Raw genomic sequence first — 17,870 nt, forward strand, 5'->3', positions numbered from 1 at the left:
CTTTATCGGTTTGTATTTGACATCAATAAACGACTGTAAAAACTTTGAAATGCATTATATTTTTGTTTTATACATCTGAAATTTAATTCTAACAAGTACAATCGTACATCGTCCATATTTTAAATTTAAATTGCCAATATCGAACAACTGAAATCGATAAATTCGAGATAATCGATCGATTTTCGATATAGCTGTAAATTTAACGGCAACATTGATCAAACACAAACGGTATAGGTTATGTTTATCGCTAAAGTTATTTAGCAAATCAAATTTCTCAAAGAAGATGTCGATTTAAACTAGAAATGCTTTTGTTGATTGAATAATGTTAAGTATTATGTGGAAATCACCTTTTAACAATAAATCTATTAAAAACATGTAACTTTTTAGTGAACCTCAAGTCATAAAATGAAAGGTTAAGTTACAGATAAAAACGAAAGCATAAAATTCATTGAGATCTCTTGATGCATGTCTGTAAACAAGAAACACGGTAGAAAGAACTATTTTTTAAATTAACAAAGACAAAAATAAGCAAGTGAACATGTTTAAAAATACATTTCAAAGTGGATTTTTATCAATATTGTATAGTATTGGTAGCAAACCATTACAAATTTGGGATAAAAAAGTAAGAAACGGACATATAAAACGAATTACAGATAATGATATACAAAGTTTAGTATTGGAAATATTGGGCAGTAATGTTAGTACTACATATATTACTTGCCCAGCAGATCCCAGAAAAACTTTAGGTATAAAATTACCATTTCTAGTGATGATAATTAAGAATTTAAAGAAATATTTTACTTTTGAAGTCCAGGTAAGAAAATATTTAACTAATCGTGTGTAACAGAATACAATATATCAAATGATCATAAATATTTGACTTTAGGTTATTGATGACAAGAATGTGCGCCGTAGATTTCGTGCTAGTAATTATCAATCTACAACTAGAGTAAAACCATTTATTTGTACAATGCCAATGAGACTGGATGATGGATGGAATCAGATTCAGTTTAATTTAGCTGATTTTACTAGACGTGCATATGGAACAAATTATGTGGAAACATTAAGAGTTCAAATCCATGCAAACTGTAGAATACGAAGAGTATACTTTTCTGATAGATTATATTCTGAAGATGAATTACCAGCAGAATTTAAATTATTTTTGCCAATTCAAAATAAGGCAAAATGTTAAGTTAGTACTAATTTCCTAACACTTTACAAAAATGTTTAAGAAGAAACAAGAATAAACAACAAATATTTATAAATTAATCAATTTCGTGATTTTTATTAATAGTTCATACTTATTTAATAAATATATGCTTAATACATTAACAAATTACCATGTTACAACAATAACATGTTTCATTAAATATATTTCACTTTTGATTTATATATATTTCTGTTAAACATTACAGTACAAATTATATTAAAAGATATGTTTATTAAGTAATGATGAGATAATGCGTATATACGATAATTCCGTTTATATTCAATTATTCACCTTAATTGTATTTTTTATTCAATAAAAGGTATGAGTTAATTGGTTAATTACTTGTATTTTTTGTATGAAGCAAAATTTAATTTTTGTTACTGAGACAAATGATATAAATTCATAAAAATAACTTATGTTCGAAACATTCGTTTATCTATTAACCTTAAGAGCATAATTCTCCTAAAATTAAGAGATCACACTTTGCTATATTAATCAAAAATAACATTTTCTTTATGTATAACGAAACATAGTAAAAAATATATAATCTTTTGCAGAAATTTCATATAAAACTATATAATTTAAATGTTAATGATATAAATAAGAAGAAAACACATACGCATTAAAAAAGGAGAAAGCACATACGTACATTAAAAACTGCAGAAAATAAGATAGCAGTTGTATATGTATACTTGGAAAGTGTATTAATTGCTAATTATTAAGTATTGATTTTTTTAAATGGGGACGTAGCATATCAAGGGGGAGGCTGTTCGTTCGCAAGTACCTGGAACTATTTTTCACTGCGACAAAAACATCTACATTCATCCCTTCTACCATGAGGCGTAGTAATACATGCTCAGAAAAATGGCGGGAAAGTTTGGAAAAATTGTCATTAAATTTATCGATGTGGCGCAATTTCTAAGAAATATATCGATCGAGATCTATTTCTAGTGAGATAAATTCACAATTCTATAAAGGCGGAGAGTATAAAACAACTCCGATGAATCATTGACGAAGAAAATAAAAAATACGAACGAATGAATCAAAGAAGATGGCGGACCAATTAAGAGTACCGCGTTGATACATTTTATTCTTTATTTCTAGCAAAGGGCAGTATTTTAGAAATACGAATTCATGGATCCACGTGAAATCTTTAATTCCTGCCTAAATAACGATCGAATGATAATAAAATACATTATAATATTCTAATAGCAAATATCGGTTAATACGACCGGAATCCATAAATAAAACAATTGGATATATACATATGTTTTTCAAATCGACGAATGCTATTATATATTTTGTATTGAGCACTCGTTTCGGGAGAGACGCCGACGCCCGGCGCCGACGTCGTTTTTAAAGCGTCAACGTTGTGCTGGAGTAATCTCACCCAATCCGGGAGACTCATAAGTAAAAAAAATCGTTAGAATAATCAACCCTCTCAGACACGCTGGCACGTCGTAAAGATGCATTGCTGAAAGTTTTATATCGGACGTTTCCGACGTTTTTCCATCACGGTGCTAAGATAACGAAAGGGAGGGAAAATAAGCAATAAGCAATGAATTTAACATTGTGAAACGGGGCCGCGTGAATCATTTAACATAAATCATTTTTAAATCGTGCTTGTACATATAAATTAGTGAGAAAAAAAAATATTTCCTTAGCGTGGTGATATCTCGTCATATTTTTTTTTCTTTCTTTTTGAAATGGGTACGGCGAGTCGCGATTTCGAGCGCGATCGGGAGGACGAGATCCACTGCCGAATTTGTGCTAGTGACATACCAAGAAACGACGGGGTCCACATTTTCGCTGAGGATGGTAGACGGCACTACCTGCAGACCAAAATACGAAAATATCTCTACATCTTGGTAAGTCTTTCTCCGCTCCGTGTAAATCAGCGCGATCGCCGCTGTATGCGCGCCTACATGTATGTACATACAGTTTCGTGTGTAGGCCTAACATGTGTGCGGATTTTTTTTCGAAAACTCCACTTGGTACCCCGTTGCCGGATGTTTCGCGCTCAATCCCGTCTGTATCCTGTTTTCAGTACATGTCAAGAGATACATGTATATTTATCTCAAAAAATTTGAGAACTGTTACAGAACTTCGAAATTTTGTAAAATGCCACAGCATCGATACAAGTTCGAAATACATCCTTTCTGGCAAATAAGACATTAAAAATAGTACATGTAAAGTAATTAACTCACATAGAAATTATTATTTTATTATTGTTTACAATTTAATTCGGTTGATTAATGAAAAATCGTATTGTAAAATCATCTGTATTTAAAAATGAATTTTAAACAAAACGATATATTTTATGTATTTATGTAAATTAATGTGAAAATTAACGTAATTATAATTCTGATGTGTATACATTGCATTCGGAATAATCGAATATCCATAATTAGGAAAATGGAAGAATCCATTTTGATGGGAATACAGAAGTGTTAAAAATTAGCATTTTATTGATTACGATAAGTATGCTATATGCACTATATAACTAGCGCATCTATAAATATAATTCTATTCATATAATAATTCATAAATAATGCGTAATTTTCCGATAAAGAAAAATTGTAAATGAAATATTTAATAAAATTTGAATATTAAAAAACATTTTTAAGATTAAAATAAACAAAATGAATTATTAAGATAAAATTCAGGTTATTTTTCATATAAAAAAAAAAAACTGCCAGAAAACACACATCATTTGTTTTATAATAAAGTAAATAAAATTTATTAATTTTACAAATAATTTAAAATCGATTTTTTATTAAAAATTTTCTTGCATTTTCAATGTCTAAAGATTTTTTTTCAATAAATAATGAAATATTAAAAATGTTGATTTTTCTTATTATTTCAATAAGTTTTAATACTTTCATTAATTTCTAATCACTATTTTTCTATATCATATTTTTTGTACTTTTTATTCTTATATCAGTTTATTATCAATACTGTAATTATATTGTGTTGTAGGTGTCCTCTGAAGATAAATTATCAAAAATGGTATGTGTTACGTGCATTAAAAGATTAGAAAGTATTCATCGCTTTGCTATGATGGCATATAGAACGCAGGAGAAGTTAAAATCTCAGTTATATAGTAATAGTGATGATACAAATATACAGGATGTAGAAAGAGAAAGTGTTAAAGATGTGCAAAACACAAGAAGGATAGAAGACCGGGGATTATTACATACAATATTAACAAAAGTATATTACAATCATTATATGCTTTAATTTATTTTGTAGATATTTATTTAACATCCATCATCTTCTAGGGGGCAATAGAAATTTTGGCTGAAGGCGAACCACTGGGACCATCAGAATTAATGTCACAAGATGATAAATGTCATACTCCAAGTATGGAAGAAATGGAAGTCAAGGTAGACCCAATGTTATTTTTACAGTATGGTATGGAGAATTCAGCATCAGAAACTTCAGAAGCATCTGATACAGAAGAAATAATAACAAAAACAAACTCCCCAGAACCATTACCATTAACAAATAAGTAAGAATATTTATATTAACATAACAAAACATGGTATAGTATCTTCTTAACATGTATGATTATATATTTACTCAATTGCATTTATCTCCTATAGAATTGATGAAATAAAAAAGGAAACAAAAGAAGAGAGCAATGATAAATTACAAGAAGATACTGAAGAACTTATTTCTAATGTATCAACTAAACCTCATGAATGTACAATATGTGCTCGATCCTTTATATCTCAAATTGGTTTACAAAATCATTTATGGTCCCATTTGCCTAAAGATAAACGACTTGATGGGAAGCCTATTTTAAGATCCCAACAAGTGTATTCTACTAATGGTGTACTTCATATGAATACCGATAATAATTCATCAAGCAATTTTATCTGTCCAATTTGTAGTAAAAAAATTTCTACTAAAGGAAATCTAAAAGTACATTTGGAAACTCATCGGCCTAAGGGAAAATATGGTTGTGACATATGTGGTAGAATGTGAGTACTTCAGTTAAATTTGATTGAGTATCCAATAAAGTGACTATTAATAAAAGTGTTTATTGCATTACAGCTTTAAAACACAGTCAAATTTATTCAGACACAAGGAGTACCATGGAGGAATACAATTTCCATGCAATGTATGTGGGAGAGTTTATCCAACAAATTCTACATTACGAGCTCATAGTATAACGCACTCGGATTTGAGGCCGCACGCGTGTCCTCTTTGTGATAAAACCTTTAAAAGAAATCAAGATTTAAAGTTTCACATAAATCAACATACAGGTGCAAGGCCTTATCAATGTCCATATTGTCCGAAAGCTTTCGCGAGTTCTGGAAATTGTTTCTCACATCGTAAAAGAATGCATCCTCGAGAAGTACATCGAGATAGACAAAGAGCAGCAGATTTAATGAGATGAACCATGGGTAACCAATACGAAGAATGGTTTTAGAAAAATAAAATACTTTACGATATTATCGTATCCATGTGTATTAGCTATTGGAATGAGAAACATGAGCTTTAATTTTGAATATTAATGGTGCTAAAACGCAAGGAGCAACGGAACTTTTGTATACTTTAATTGAGTCGTTTGAACATAGTACTAGGTACTTATTGTTATTGACAAGCACTTAGTTGTTTGTTCTTATGGCGTAACTAGGTCTTCTTTACATATTATAAAATAGAAACAAATATATATTTTTCTTAATTTTTTAACTTATTGATGTTATCAAACTTGATAATACTTCCATTGTTGTTGATGAATTTAGTGATTATTATTTATTGACTCATATATAGTACAAGTGATAATAACGATAGGTTTTAAACTTTCTAGTTAAAATAAGAAATTCGTATTTTTTACCGTTTATCAATATTTAACTTGTATACATTTTCTTCTGCATATTTAAGGGTAGAAGTTATAGACCACCCTTGCTACCATTTCTTAAAAACGATTTTATGACAATGCGATCGTTAAAAAATTATACATAAAGTAAAATTTTATTTTACATGCCCATCGTTAACGACGTAATGTCGAACATTATTCAGTCGAAGAGCAGTATTATTCAAATAATTTTCAATGTAATACAAATTAACCCATCGGTAATGAACACAATGAAGTATTAAACTTTAAAATTAAGATTAAAGTGTATCTCTCGTAATTTGCGTAAAAAATTGACTAGTAAAGAAAATTTAGTAAACGTAAGATAACTGTGATTTTTTATAAATCGGTGGTATATTAGAAAATTCAGTCATATCCGATGGGTTTAAGTATATATGTATTGGATATTGTAGATATAAAACAAAATAATAATAGTAACGTAACTACTTATTTCCGTACGCTCAAAATTTGGTCTAAATTTGACAAAATATAATTTTTTTTAATATTTAAATACGAATAAGGAATTTACAATATTTTTTGAAACCTTGAACGGGTACTCTGTATATTGTATGTGATATTTTTAAGCAACATGTACTTAGTATATTTTCAAGAGACAAAAGGTACAAAGGGTTGGACGTTGAAATTATTTGATATTTATTTCACGATTGTTGTGTCACCGAAGGAACGATTTTATTTTTTTCTTGCGAATAACGTAAATGGATTTGAATGGTGATGAACGTTCTAAAAAAAGGAACGTGTTATTTTGTCCATATAAAAAGAGCTGTTTAACGATATTTGATAAAGTATTTATATTTATGAAATGATTAAAAAATGACCAAAGGCGAAAAAAGAAAAGAACCGGAAAAGGAAGCATTTCTTTAGGGAATAAAAGTAGAAAATTTTGTAGTTCGAGGCATATTTTTAGCACAATACATGAACAATATCATCATTAAGTAACGTTAAGACTGTATACGAAATTCTGTGTCAAATTAGAGTAATTGCGTAAATGTAAGAGATTAGTATACAATATCAATGGCTGTATGTGACGAAAGATGATGAGTCTAGTTTATTCAAAATACAGTATTAAGTATAATGAATAATGTAGAGGCTGTAGCTACCGTTACAAACGATCATAATGTTATTCTTTTAAACAGATATACGATTAAAGAAAAGTAAATGTTAACTAAAGTCTGAGTAGCTTTTAGGAAACTTTAGATAAGAGTTTTTAGAGAAGAAGTCATGTAAATGTAGAGGATTATAGCCTCTGCTTCCATATGTATCGTATACATCGCACACGTGCTAGATACTCCAAAAAAAGCGGATGTTTGATAATGGACGGTCACAGAATAATGTACGACGATCACGTAATTAAGAAGTAGTACTTACAGACGGAAGAAACCGTGTGTAACTGCGTGCTACCATTGCTAAATTAGTGTAGTAGGGTGGCCAAGCTTTCGCCATACTGAAAATGAAATGGACCAAGAAAGAATGGAATAGTATTGTAATTAACACATCGAATTCAATTTAAAACAAATTTCAATGGTCTTTTTCATCGTGTATTTAGCTTCGGTTCTAAGATTATTTCTTAAATCAGATGATATTTAAAAGTATTTAAAAATAAATGTTTCGATAAAATATTTTCTCACGTTTTATACACAAAAAATATTTGATAATGCGGAAGCTTTGACGAACAGCCACCCTAGCTTATTTAGAGATACAATCGTATATTTTGCAATTACCTTTTTGCAGACGCTTGTCAGTTACGTAGTTAAGTAGACGAAGATTATTGGATAATTATATACCCGCGAAAATAATCAATTTTTGATAGAAAAAAAATGAAGAGATAATCTCGTTCTCACGGCTCAATTTTTACATCTAGTTTTTGAAGCAGGGATGAGCAAATTATCTTTCTCCCTTCTGAATTTCGTTTTAACCCTAATACTGCCAAATACATTGCTTCCGGATTATGTTATAGTTGTTGACAATGTTAAACAGTGTATTCTTATGTATTATGTTAATTAATTATAAAAACATGTTATTATAAAATTTAATTATATTATTTATAAAAATTAATATAATATAATTATTATAATTTAATTATTTCATTTATAAAACATTAATTATAAAAGTCTTGTCTTAGTTATTAGTGCTATATTTTTAAATAGATTTGCTCAACTCTTGCTATAAGGAGTCAAAAATTGAGTATTTTTTTAAAGTTCACGTAACACAGAGGCGATTAGCATTTAAATTAGCGATTAAAACAATATCTCAGAAGTGCCAGTAAAGCAGTGAACTAACGTAGTGTATTCCGGCAGACAAATATTGGATAATTATATGTAGATTCGAGGTATGAATTGTCGATAATATCAATTGTGACACATAATAAAATGATTGTATAAAAGGTCAGCAGTAAAAGTTTACGCTTTCATTCCATTATGTTCTATCCTTTGCTTAATTATCATTTTCATTTCATATAATCATCAAATAATCATCCAGCAGGACGAACGCGAACTCGAATATATTAAACGCATTCTTTATCATTGATTTTTCGCGATTCAGTAAAAATACTTGAAATTTTACAGTTCTACTCGGTGAAACAAAAACTTGATAAAAAATTAATCATTCTTTGTCATAGATTTTATCTCAACGTCTTGTCTTGTCTACGTAAAATTTCCTTATCCTTTTTCCGTATTTATCCGTATTTCATATTTACCGTATTACATGTAACAAGAGGAAATTCGCTTCCTTTATCTATATATTAAACGATATCTGGACACGATATCTATGTTCTTGTACTTCACATTGCAATGAAAAATTATGATAATTGTATATGAATAATCAGTCGCGTCGGGAAATGCTGGTTATTTCAGAGAAGCTAGTAGTATTTTACCCTGAAAATATTCTAGAATTTATTGCATTTCGCATGCTCAATGAAATGGAACTTAATAGAAACGCGATAGAATTCTTACATAATCGTGGCAAATGTACAGAAATGGTAAAATTCAATTTCCTTTTTCTAGTCAGATTCGTGTAAGAACCGGTACATATTCGCCGCGTAATCACTTTCATTCGTTAGTCTGATCTTTTAGCCTTTTGTACTGTATATATACATATGTATATGTATACATATAATACGAGATCAGAAGAAGACGCGAATCAGCGTTCGAATTAAATCGTCGTTAATCACTATTCTTTCTACTGCGTATTAATTAGTTAAAAACTAAAAAATCGACGACGATCCGCTTTCAATTATAAAATGCACTAATCTGTAAGAATAACGAACGAATAAGATTCTTTTTGGTCAATGATCGTCGAGCGTCGAAGAGAAACTCATTTCACTGATTATTGAGATTAACAGATTAATAAAGAACAATTCATGTGAAATGTAAACGCTGATAGAGAGAAATTAATAATTAAAGTCAACAAATTGAAACGTTTACACTGATAAGATGAAACTGAAGTAACGATCATATGACGTATGCAAACTATGTTAGCTCAGTTTAATTAACCGAGTTAAAGAAGTCAAACACTTCAAATATATCTACTTTGGTTTCAATCCAGAGCCGGAATGAACACGTAAAAGTCGAACAGTTCGATAACTTTATAAACTTTATAAGTCAGTCGTTAAGATTTCCTGCTTATTCGAGTCAGCAAAAAAGCTCGTGCATAATAAAAGATTAATGTCATAAAAGTATATTTAATATACAGTCGAAACAGACGAAAAATGTTACTTCTTACAGTATACTTGTTCCCGTGATCGTGCCACTGGATACATGTTTTTAGATGTTTTTTAAATAATTACTCAATTCAGTAGAGAACGTATACTTTTGATTAATTTACCAGAACCTTGCGTCAATCTTCTTGGTCGTCTTACGAAAATGTAATTCACGGTATATCACGATTTTGCAAGATTTTAAAGATGTGAAAGGAATTATTGCGATTTATTGAAAGAAAAATTTATTTCCCTCAATAAAACACGCTAAAATAAATTCGTTAAGATAGGATATCTTTATTTGATATTTGTCATAGTGCAAATATTAAAGTTGTTTGGTCGAAATAATATGGATAAGAAACTTGTGACTTGTTCTATAAGTATACACATATACGCATATAAGTACATATGCATCTGAAAATCGCGACGGCAACAATGTTGTAACTTGTGGTTAACATCGTAGCGATGGAACTTAAGGCGCAATTAAATTGATAGATACGAAAGGAATCCAAGTTTAAAGTTGCATCATAGTGCACGCGATCGAGGCGTTTGTTCCAAAGTTACACGTTAATTTTCGATGTTTAAAAAAAGTTTGTTATCGAAGAATGAACAGCTGCAATGCTGTATCATTACGGCAAGGTCGTTGTGTACGGACATGTTGCCCCTAACGATAAGTTTGTGTTTAATCGAAAGATGCCTCGATCGCCATAAGTCTCGTGCTATAATTGTACTTTTCGTGGCATGACACCGTTAACCGCGGTTCTATCTTCAAAACAAAGAAATGATACAATACAAATCGAGTAAGACGTACCCAAAAAATCTTATCTACGGGAATGTTGCAATTTGTTTCACAATTTTATCTGGTCTGGTTAACTTGAGGAGCGTCAGAAATAGCAATTCATTTGACTTACAAATTAATCCTTTATCGAAACAAATTGCATAAAATAATAATCTGTAAATGTTTTCTTTTGAATCGAACAGTATTTATAAAGTGAATTATGGCCGTGATTAAATCATAAACAGAAATTACTTCTCATTTTTCATTTGTATTTGTCGATATATAGATATCACTGTTAACTGTAATATAATGTAATTTGTAACTTGTAACTATTATATTATATTGCAGATATTATAAATACTTATGTATATGCAAGGCATCCCTGGAATTGTGATACAACCAAAGATCCTCTTTTCCTTATAAAGAAATGAATCGACAATATATAATAAATTTTGTTTTAATGAAGCTGTAGCTAATCAAGAAAATTGATTTGGGACTGTATGCATACTATATCTTAATTTTCACTGAAACTTTATTCTATATTTTATTTTATACAATTTTTATTTATATAATATATATTATATAATTTACGCTATATAACAGATAAACAAACTTTAGTCACTTACTTAAATTATAACATACAATAATCATTCTACTATGAACACTTGTAAAATACACATAAAAGTTCTAACTCCTATAATTGTAAAAACTGCACGTCTGCAATAGAATTCTACAATTACGACTTGCAATTTGTAAATTCACTAATGTTATTAGTTGGTTACTTATAGTTCAAGAGGGCACTGCTATCATCATTAAATAGAAACAAATGTTATATTTTTTAATAGCTTTCAATCATACAACTTGGAATCTCTCATGAATTTCATTAAACATTGTATAAAGATATATACACAATTGTATGGATTTATATGTATAGCAATGGGAAATTTAAAAATGTACATAATAAACATATTTGGCTTTTAATAGTAATTTAACATTAAGTTACATCATAGTCGCAGCGTATTTGTACTGACTTCAGTAGTATCGTAAAGCGGTAAGTCAGGCCGTGCAAATACGTATGTATATTCAACTTATATTAAACTGATACACATCTAAGATTGCTACTTAACTGTTAATCCATGATCCATGATGATAATTTAGCGGTACATATAAATCAAGTTACATGAAATCATTCACAGATGACAAATTTTATGTTTTCTAAAATAAGATTCGTTCAAAATATTTGATGAATAGGTTGATTGTAATTCACACGATGAAAAGAGGGGATAGAAGAAAAAAGGGAAAGAATTTAATGATAGCACAGAGAAAATTTATCACTCTTTTTCTGCGCATTTACGTACTAGTACTAAAGTGGCAACCTAATTTCTAGCAGTTTCTTAAGAGGAGCCTTTACTATTGGTGGAAATGGCGGAATAACAAGTCGCGTCGTTCATAACGTCCTTCAAACGTTCCTATCGATTCTGAGAATACGCGGAGCGTATAATACGGAGTTCACCGTCGAAACATGCTAGTTCGTCGGTAACAGTGCTTGACCGTTGTTGTTCAGTGAATGGTGTAACATTCATTATTATCAAGAGAAAAAGCTATCTTACAATTTTTTTTCCTTTCATTAACACCTTCAGTTAAATCACTAAAATTCTTAAGAAAAATGTCAGATAACGAGAATAAATCATGGTGTCATTCACGTCAAAATTGTGTCGTACAACCACTTTTAACAGGTACTTGCCCTCTGTATTTGTTAACAATTGTTAATAATTGCAAAAAACAATGTTAAAAAGAAGTAACCTTAAAACGTGCAGATCTATTTTATCTTATCGTTTACTTAATAGATATATTAAGTCATGATATAACACGTGGTGTTTCAGTGTGTGATACACACGAATAGCGAAAATTCTTCCGCTTGTATTTTCTTTCAGAATTAAAACTCAGTATCTTAATCATAGAACTGTTTCTTTAATTTATGTAATTCCAATTGATAAAAATATTTTTTGTACAGGATTGCTCTGCATATAATTAATTATTTTGCTAATAAAAAGAAATTGTATTTTAATACAAAAATAACATATTATTTTGTAATGTAATAAATCTCTAATTAAAATTAAAGTTTGTTGTTGCAAATGTCAGAATATTATTTAGATAATGTATGAGATAATGTTTGTTTACATCGTTTTGAATTTTAGACTTGTACCAGATTACAATGGCATATGCTTATTGGAAAAGTCAAAAAATGAATGATCATGCTGTATTTGATTTATATTTTCGCAAAAATCCTTTCCAAGGCGAATTCACAATCTTTGCTGGACTAGAAGAATGTATGAAATTTTTAGAAAAATTTCGTTATTCCTCTAGTGGTATGTATCTATTATTTAAATCTCTACATTTAAAGAATCCTTTGAGATTTATAATTAATATTAAATTATACAGACATTAAGTACTTGAAGTCAACAATGCCATCGTCAGTTGATCAAAAGTTTTTTGAATATTTGAAAGATCTGACCCCAAAAGATGTGACAATATATGCTATGGAAGAAGGTTCAGTTGTTTTTCCAAGGTTAGTTAAAAATTTCTTAAAAGTTGCATGCATCATGCAAATAATATTCAGTTATGTTAATCATCATCATCATTATCATCGTTTAGGAAACTTTTTCTTGCTCTTATGACAGCAGTTAGAGTTAATGTTCCAATGCTTATCAACATTACATATTTGATGAAACATCAAATCTTAATAAGTTAAAACCTCAATACAAATTGATATGTTATGCAGAATACCATTACTAAGAGTAGAAGGTCCATTAATAATGGTACAACTTTTGGAAACAACACTGTTGACATTAGTTAACTATGCAAGTTTAATGGCAACTAATGCAGCTAGATATCGTATGGTTGCTGGGAAAAATATAACATTGCTAGAATTTGGTCTTCGAAGAGCTCAGGGTCCTGATGGTGGTTTAAGTGCCTCTAAATATAGCTATATTGGTAAATATTTCTTATATATTTATTTCCTTTTATTTTATTTTAAAATCTCAATGTAGTACTCAGTTAAGTTCATTTCTTTTCAAATCATAAAACATTATATTTAAACTATTCAACATATCACATTATTACATTATTTTATTACATTACATTTTACTTTACATTATTTTATATATTTTACATTACATTTTATTACATTATTTATTGCATACAGTAAGAATATTCATATACATTTATAAAATGTATAATATTTCTTCTTAACATCATTTGCTTTATAATTTCTTGAGTAACAATCAACAAACAGCATCATTCTTTAACAGTTTGTACCATATTGGTGATAGATAATAGTTTAAAGTAAGTTAAATATATTTTTATATACATAGCTGTTTCACGTTTTATGAAAAATTCATATCTAGAACAAAATTAAATTGAACGAAACAACGAATGGTATTAAATACAAGTTCTTTCCCTTGTTTTCTGAATTAATTATAATGAACAAATATTTAAGATGTGCCTATTTCTTTTTTTTTTTAATGTATTAGCGATAACATATATTATTCTGAAGATATATTTTAACCAATATCTCCCTCTACCTTCTTCTAAAAAAAATTAATATTTTCCAGGTGGTTTTGATGGTACAAGTAATGTTTTAGCAGGAAAACTTTATAATATTCCTGTAAGTGGAACACATGCACATTCATATATCACATCTTTCACTGGCATTGATGATTTGCAAGAAAAGGTTCGCTCATATTATTTATTAATTAACTTTCTTAAATGAAATTGTATTTCATTTTAATGTGTTATATATTTTTTCAGACTTTGGCACATAAAGGAACAGGACAAGTTTATGACCTTTTAGAATTGGCTTACAAACATCGGAATTCTATTGCAGCTGATGTAGGAACATTAGTTTCTGAAGCTTCTAGTGGAGAATTAGCAGCTTTAATTAGTTATGCCATTGCTTACCCTCAACGATTTGTTGCTCTTGTAGATACATATGATGTGAAAAGGTATAATATTTTGCTTACTTGATCTATATCTTTTTTATTTCACCTTCTTCTTAACTCTTTTGAACTCTTGTTTTGCATATTTGATATATAGAAATGAATATATATATTTTCTTAATACTTGTATGCATATTTGATTATTTGCATGTATGTATACATTCGGAATATTATCTAAATGTACAATGCCATGTTTCTATGTTAGCTGTATTAATATGTTCAATAATATTCTCTACCCTTTATTAATTTATTTATAGGACCTTCTGCTAATTGCAAGCTTATAGTACCTAATTTAAATATTAATTTTCGTGCTGTTTTTAATATGCATAAATATAAAGTAGTGAAAAGAATAGATAACTAAAAATATTTAGCAAAAGTATCTATACTTAAATTTAAGTATATAAATATCTATTACTTATATGGTTTTATATGAGTAGTTCTAAAATAATACTATAAACTCTTTAAAATTGTTTTATAAAGATTAAAGATAATAAATTCTATAAAATATTTTGGGAAAAGAGAAACAAAAAATGTACTAGAAAGATATTCGAGATATTTTGTGACTAATTTTACTTTTAACTAAAAGTACATTTAATTGGGTTTAATATGTGTATTAGTACACTAATTAATAATTCACAAAGCAGGCATGATGAAACATATACACACTGTAGCTTAACAGGAGTGTGTTTATAGCATCGAATCCTCGGCCAAGAGACAGGCATGTATAGCCAGCCTAAATGTAAAGAATAAACATCTAACAAATGGGTCCAATACACATGCCCAAAATGGTGTCAGAAACAATCCAATTATATCAGAATCGGCTTCTCATGACAAGAATGGCTTATTAAGTCAAGGCGAATTGGGTGAGCTCTATGTGAGGTACGATATTGTCTCCTTGTCTGCTTTGCAGGATAAATCATCATATTTTTCATTTAGCAAACATAATTAATCAATTATTTTCATGAATAATAAGTATAAATTATTAAAATTTAATTTGATTTTTATTTAATATTTATTTTGTTAGATTTTATCTTAATAACTTTAAATTAAAACTATGTAATGCACTCAATCATATTTCAAATGCAATATTATTCTATTTAATTCAATTTAATTGATTTATAAGAAAAATCGAAATTCTGTAAAGCGGGCAAATTTATAAATCGTTGCTTGTTTCTTTTCGTAAAACAGTAATAAAGGATCTGCAAAATTGTATGTTATTTTGTACAAAATTTTGTAAATCTTATACTACATACGACCTTATATAGTACCCTTCCCAATTCAGCCATGTAAAAAAATAACAATTAACTGTTTGAATTGTATTAATAATAAAATGATGTTAACTAAAAATCATGAAAAACATACAATGATAAAAAGAGAATATGCTAATAAAATGAAAGAATTGCTTTACTAACACAAAATTTTCTCCTGTTGTACCATAATTAGCATAATCTTAAAATTGATAGCTTGCATGTAATTTAATAATTCATATTTTATTCACATTTCCTATTACAACTCATATAAAACCATTAAAAAGTCATGCATTTCATTTAATTAATAATAGTACATATTATATACTTTACAGTATTAATAGTAGTAGATTTTAATATTATTTAAAGAATCTATAATATGTATATATTTTTCATAAAATACAAAATAATTGTGTACTTACATTATGTTTCAGACTCCATAATGCTATATAATACCATTCATAATACCATATAGATGCATGTATAATTGATAATGTCTTTCGTGTACTTTTACATTTATACAATTTATATGTGTAATATATAAGTAAATTTTTTACTCAGGAGTGGTCTTCTAAATTTTTGTGCAGTGGCACTAGCTTTAAATGACTTGGGTTATAAAGCAGTTGGTATAAGAATTGATAGCGGTGATTTGGCGTATTTAAGTAATACAGCAAGAAATATTTTCGAAAGAATTGCCATCAAATACAATATACCTTGGTTTGCAAAATTAACAATCTGTGCGTCAAATGATATTAATGAGGAGACTATTCTGAGTTTAAATGAGCAGGTAAATAAATATACATGAAAGAAATCTCAACTTTATTTTGCAACAAATTTTTCTGCTTCTTATAAAGGATGTTCTTTTATAGAATCATAAGATCGATTGTTTTGGAATTGGGACACATTTGGTAACATGTCAAAGGCAACCAGCATTAGGTTGCGTTTATAAAATGGTTGAAATTAATGGTCAACCTAGAATTAAACTCAGTCAGGAAGTTGGTAAAGTAACAATACCAGGAAAGAAAGATGCATTCAGATTATATGGAGCGGATGGATATGCTTTGATCGATCTGTTACAAAGATCAACAGAAGAAGTTCCACAAGTAAAACATAAAGTTCTTTGTAGGCATCCTTTCCAAGAATCAAAAAGAGCTTATGTTATTCCATCGCGAGTGGAATCATTGCATAAGGTAAATTGAACAAGTATCAACGTTTATAAGCACGATTTTATAATATTTTTATAGATTTACAATATATTTTTACAAACATTTAGGTATACTGGAAAAATGGTAAATTATGCCAACCTTTGCCTACATTACAAGAAATACGAAATAGAGTTCAAGAATCATTAAAAACACTCAGAAATGATCACAAAAGAAATTTAAATCCTACACCATATAAAGTAAGTTTCAATAAATGTTTACATTTACATGATATTTTTCTAAAATAATTGAATTTATACAGGTGGCTGTTAGTGATGATTTATATAATTTCATACATGATTTGTGGTTACAAAATGCACCCATTGGTGAACTTTCGTGATTTGTAAATATCATTAAATAATATCATTATCAAAAAACAATGAATGAAGACCACATACTTACTGAAATGGTCTACCAACACATCAAGTTGGAGGTTCAGGTTCTAGTTGTACAAGCATTTTACTATAGTAGTATATTTTGATAACTTATAAAAATCATAATATGTTCATATTATGTTTTACAAGTACAAGATAAATTTTCTTTAGGAAACAGAATTTTAGATTACATAATAAAATGGATAATAGTGTAGAACTATACACTCTAAGCTACTTTTGATGTTTAAGATGATACGAAACGGGTGAACTTGAATTAACAATGCACAATTTATAAAGTATTTTACATGTAAACAAAGAAGATTGAATGTATTGTATATAAGAGAACAAAAATTATAAAATCGGTAATGTAAATTAAATGTAAATAATCGTCGATATTTTTAAAATTTCTTTTTATATGTTAGTACCATTTTCTATATTTTCCAGTTAAAAAAGTTGCATCTTTTTAGTGAAAATAAAAGAAAGTG

At 28.6% G+C, this 17,870-nt stretch overlaps 3 protein-coding genes and 2 long non-coding RNA genes across 6 annotated transcripts; 3 read left to right on the forward strand and 2 right to left on the reverse strand.

Moving 5' to 3' along the window:
- Positions 1-169: 169 nt before the first annotated feature.
- Positions 170-1,269, forward strand: LOC105680695 (cilia- and flagella-associated protein 20). Its single transcript, XM_012384963.3, has 2 exons — positions 170-814; positions 887-1,269. The coding sequence occupies exons 1-2, from the start codon at positions 539-541 to the stop codon at positions 1,190-1,192; spliced, it is 582 nt and encodes a 193-aa protein (XP_012240386.1). The 5' UTR covers positions 170-538; the 3' UTR covers positions 1,193-1,269.
- LOC117151601 lies at positions 1,258-2,299 on the reverse strand. The gene is made up of 2 exons (XR_004461630.1): positions 1,860-2,299; positions 1,258-1,672 (listed from the first exon to the last, which is right to left on the reverse strand). It is a non-coding gene; the product is annotated as an uncharacterized LOC117151601 (long non-coding RNA).
- Positions 2,300-2,916: 617 nt separating this feature from the next.
- Positions 2,917-6,924, forward strand: LOC100745338 (zinc finger protein 90). The gene is made up of 5 exons (XM_012384962.3): positions 2,917-3,078; positions 4,190-4,423; positions 4,492-4,721; positions 4,816-5,196; positions 5,270-6,924. Exons 1-5 carry the CDS (start codon positions 2,917-2,919, stop codon positions 5,613-5,615), a joined length of 1,353 nt encoding a protein of 450 aa, XP_012240385.1. The 3' UTR covers positions 5,616-6,924.
- A 907-nt stretch (positions 6,925-7,831) lies between these two features.
- LOC117151599 lies at positions 7,832-9,406 on the reverse strand. Its single transcript, XR_004461628.1, has 2 exons — positions 9,044-9,406; positions 7,832-8,965 (listed from the first exon to the last, which is right to left on the reverse strand). It is a non-coding gene; the product is annotated as an uncharacterized LOC117151599 (long non-coding RNA).
- A 2,240-nt stretch (positions 9,407-11,646) lies between these two features.
- LOC100745459 (nicotinate phosphoribosyltransferase) lies at positions 11,647-17,780 on the forward strand. Of its 2 annotated transcripts, XM_003488989.4 has the most exons (11): positions 11,647-12,300; positions 12,763-12,933; positions 13,007-13,133; positions 13,347-13,558; positions 14,179-14,297; positions 14,375-14,568; positions 15,256-15,441; positions 16,371-16,596; positions 16,679-16,999; positions 17,083-17,211; positions 17,274-17,780. In XM_003488989.4, exons 1-11 carry the CDS (start codon positions 12,231-12,233, stop codon positions 17,349-17,351), a joined length of 1,833 nt encoding a protein of 610 aa, XP_003489037.1. In that variant the 5' UTR covers positions 11,647-12,230; the 3' UTR covers positions 17,352-17,780. The 2 variants fall into 2 exon arrangements, with proteins under 2 accessions (XP_003489037.1, XP_003489036.1); XM_003488988.4 differs by lacking the exon at positions 15,256-15,441 and having other exon boundaries at positions 11,655-12,300.
- Positions 17,781-17,870: the final 90 nt, after the last annotated feature.

The sequence above is a fragment of the Bombus impatiens genome, unplaced genomic scaffold (genome assembly GCF_000188095.3).
Source record: "Bombus impatiens unplaced genomic scaffold, BIMP_2.2 scf_0317, whole genome shotgun sequence".
NCBI classification, from domain to species: domain Eukaryota; kingdom Metazoa; phylum Arthropoda; class Insecta; order Hymenoptera; family Apidae; genus Bombus; species Bombus impatiens.

What these genes read in the sequence shown, in the direction of transcription:
- LOC105680695 (XM_012384963.3), top strand. Translation starts at nt 539, where the DNA reads ATGTTTAAAAATACATTTCAAAGTGGATTTTTATCAATATTGTATAGT. An exon ending in ATTTTACTTTTGAAGTCCAG is followed by an intron (nt 815 to 886) that starts GTAAGAAAATAT and finishes ATTTGACTTTAG; the next exon opens with GTTATTGATGACAAGAATGT.
- LOC100745338 (XM_012384962.3), top strand. Translation starts at nt 2,917, where the DNA reads ATGGGTACGGCGAGTCGCGATTTCGAGCGCGATCGGGAGGACGAGATC. An exon ending in GAAAATATCTCTACATCTTG is followed by an intron (nt 3,079 to 4,189) that starts GTAAGTCTTTCT and finishes ATTGTGTTGTAG; the next exon opens with GTGTCCTCTGAAGATAAATT. An exon ending in TACATACAATATTAACAAAA is followed by an intron (nt 4,424 to 4,491) that starts GTATATTACAAT and finishes ATCATCTTCTAG; the next exon opens with GGGGCAATAGAAATTTTGGC.
- LOC100745459 (XM_003488989.4), top strand. Translation starts at nt 12,231, where the DNA reads ATGTCAGATAACGAGAATAAATCATGGTGTCATTCACGTCAAAATTGT. An exon ending in CGTACAACCACTTTTAACAG is followed by an intron (nt 12,301 to 12,762) that starts GTACTTGCCCTC and finishes TTTGAATTTTAG; the next exon opens with ACTTGTACCAGATTACAATG. An exon ending in TAAATCCTACACCATATAAA is followed by an intron (nt 17,212 to 17,273) that starts GTAAGTTTCAAT and finishes GAATTTATACAG; the next exon opens with GTGGCTGTTAGTGATGATTT.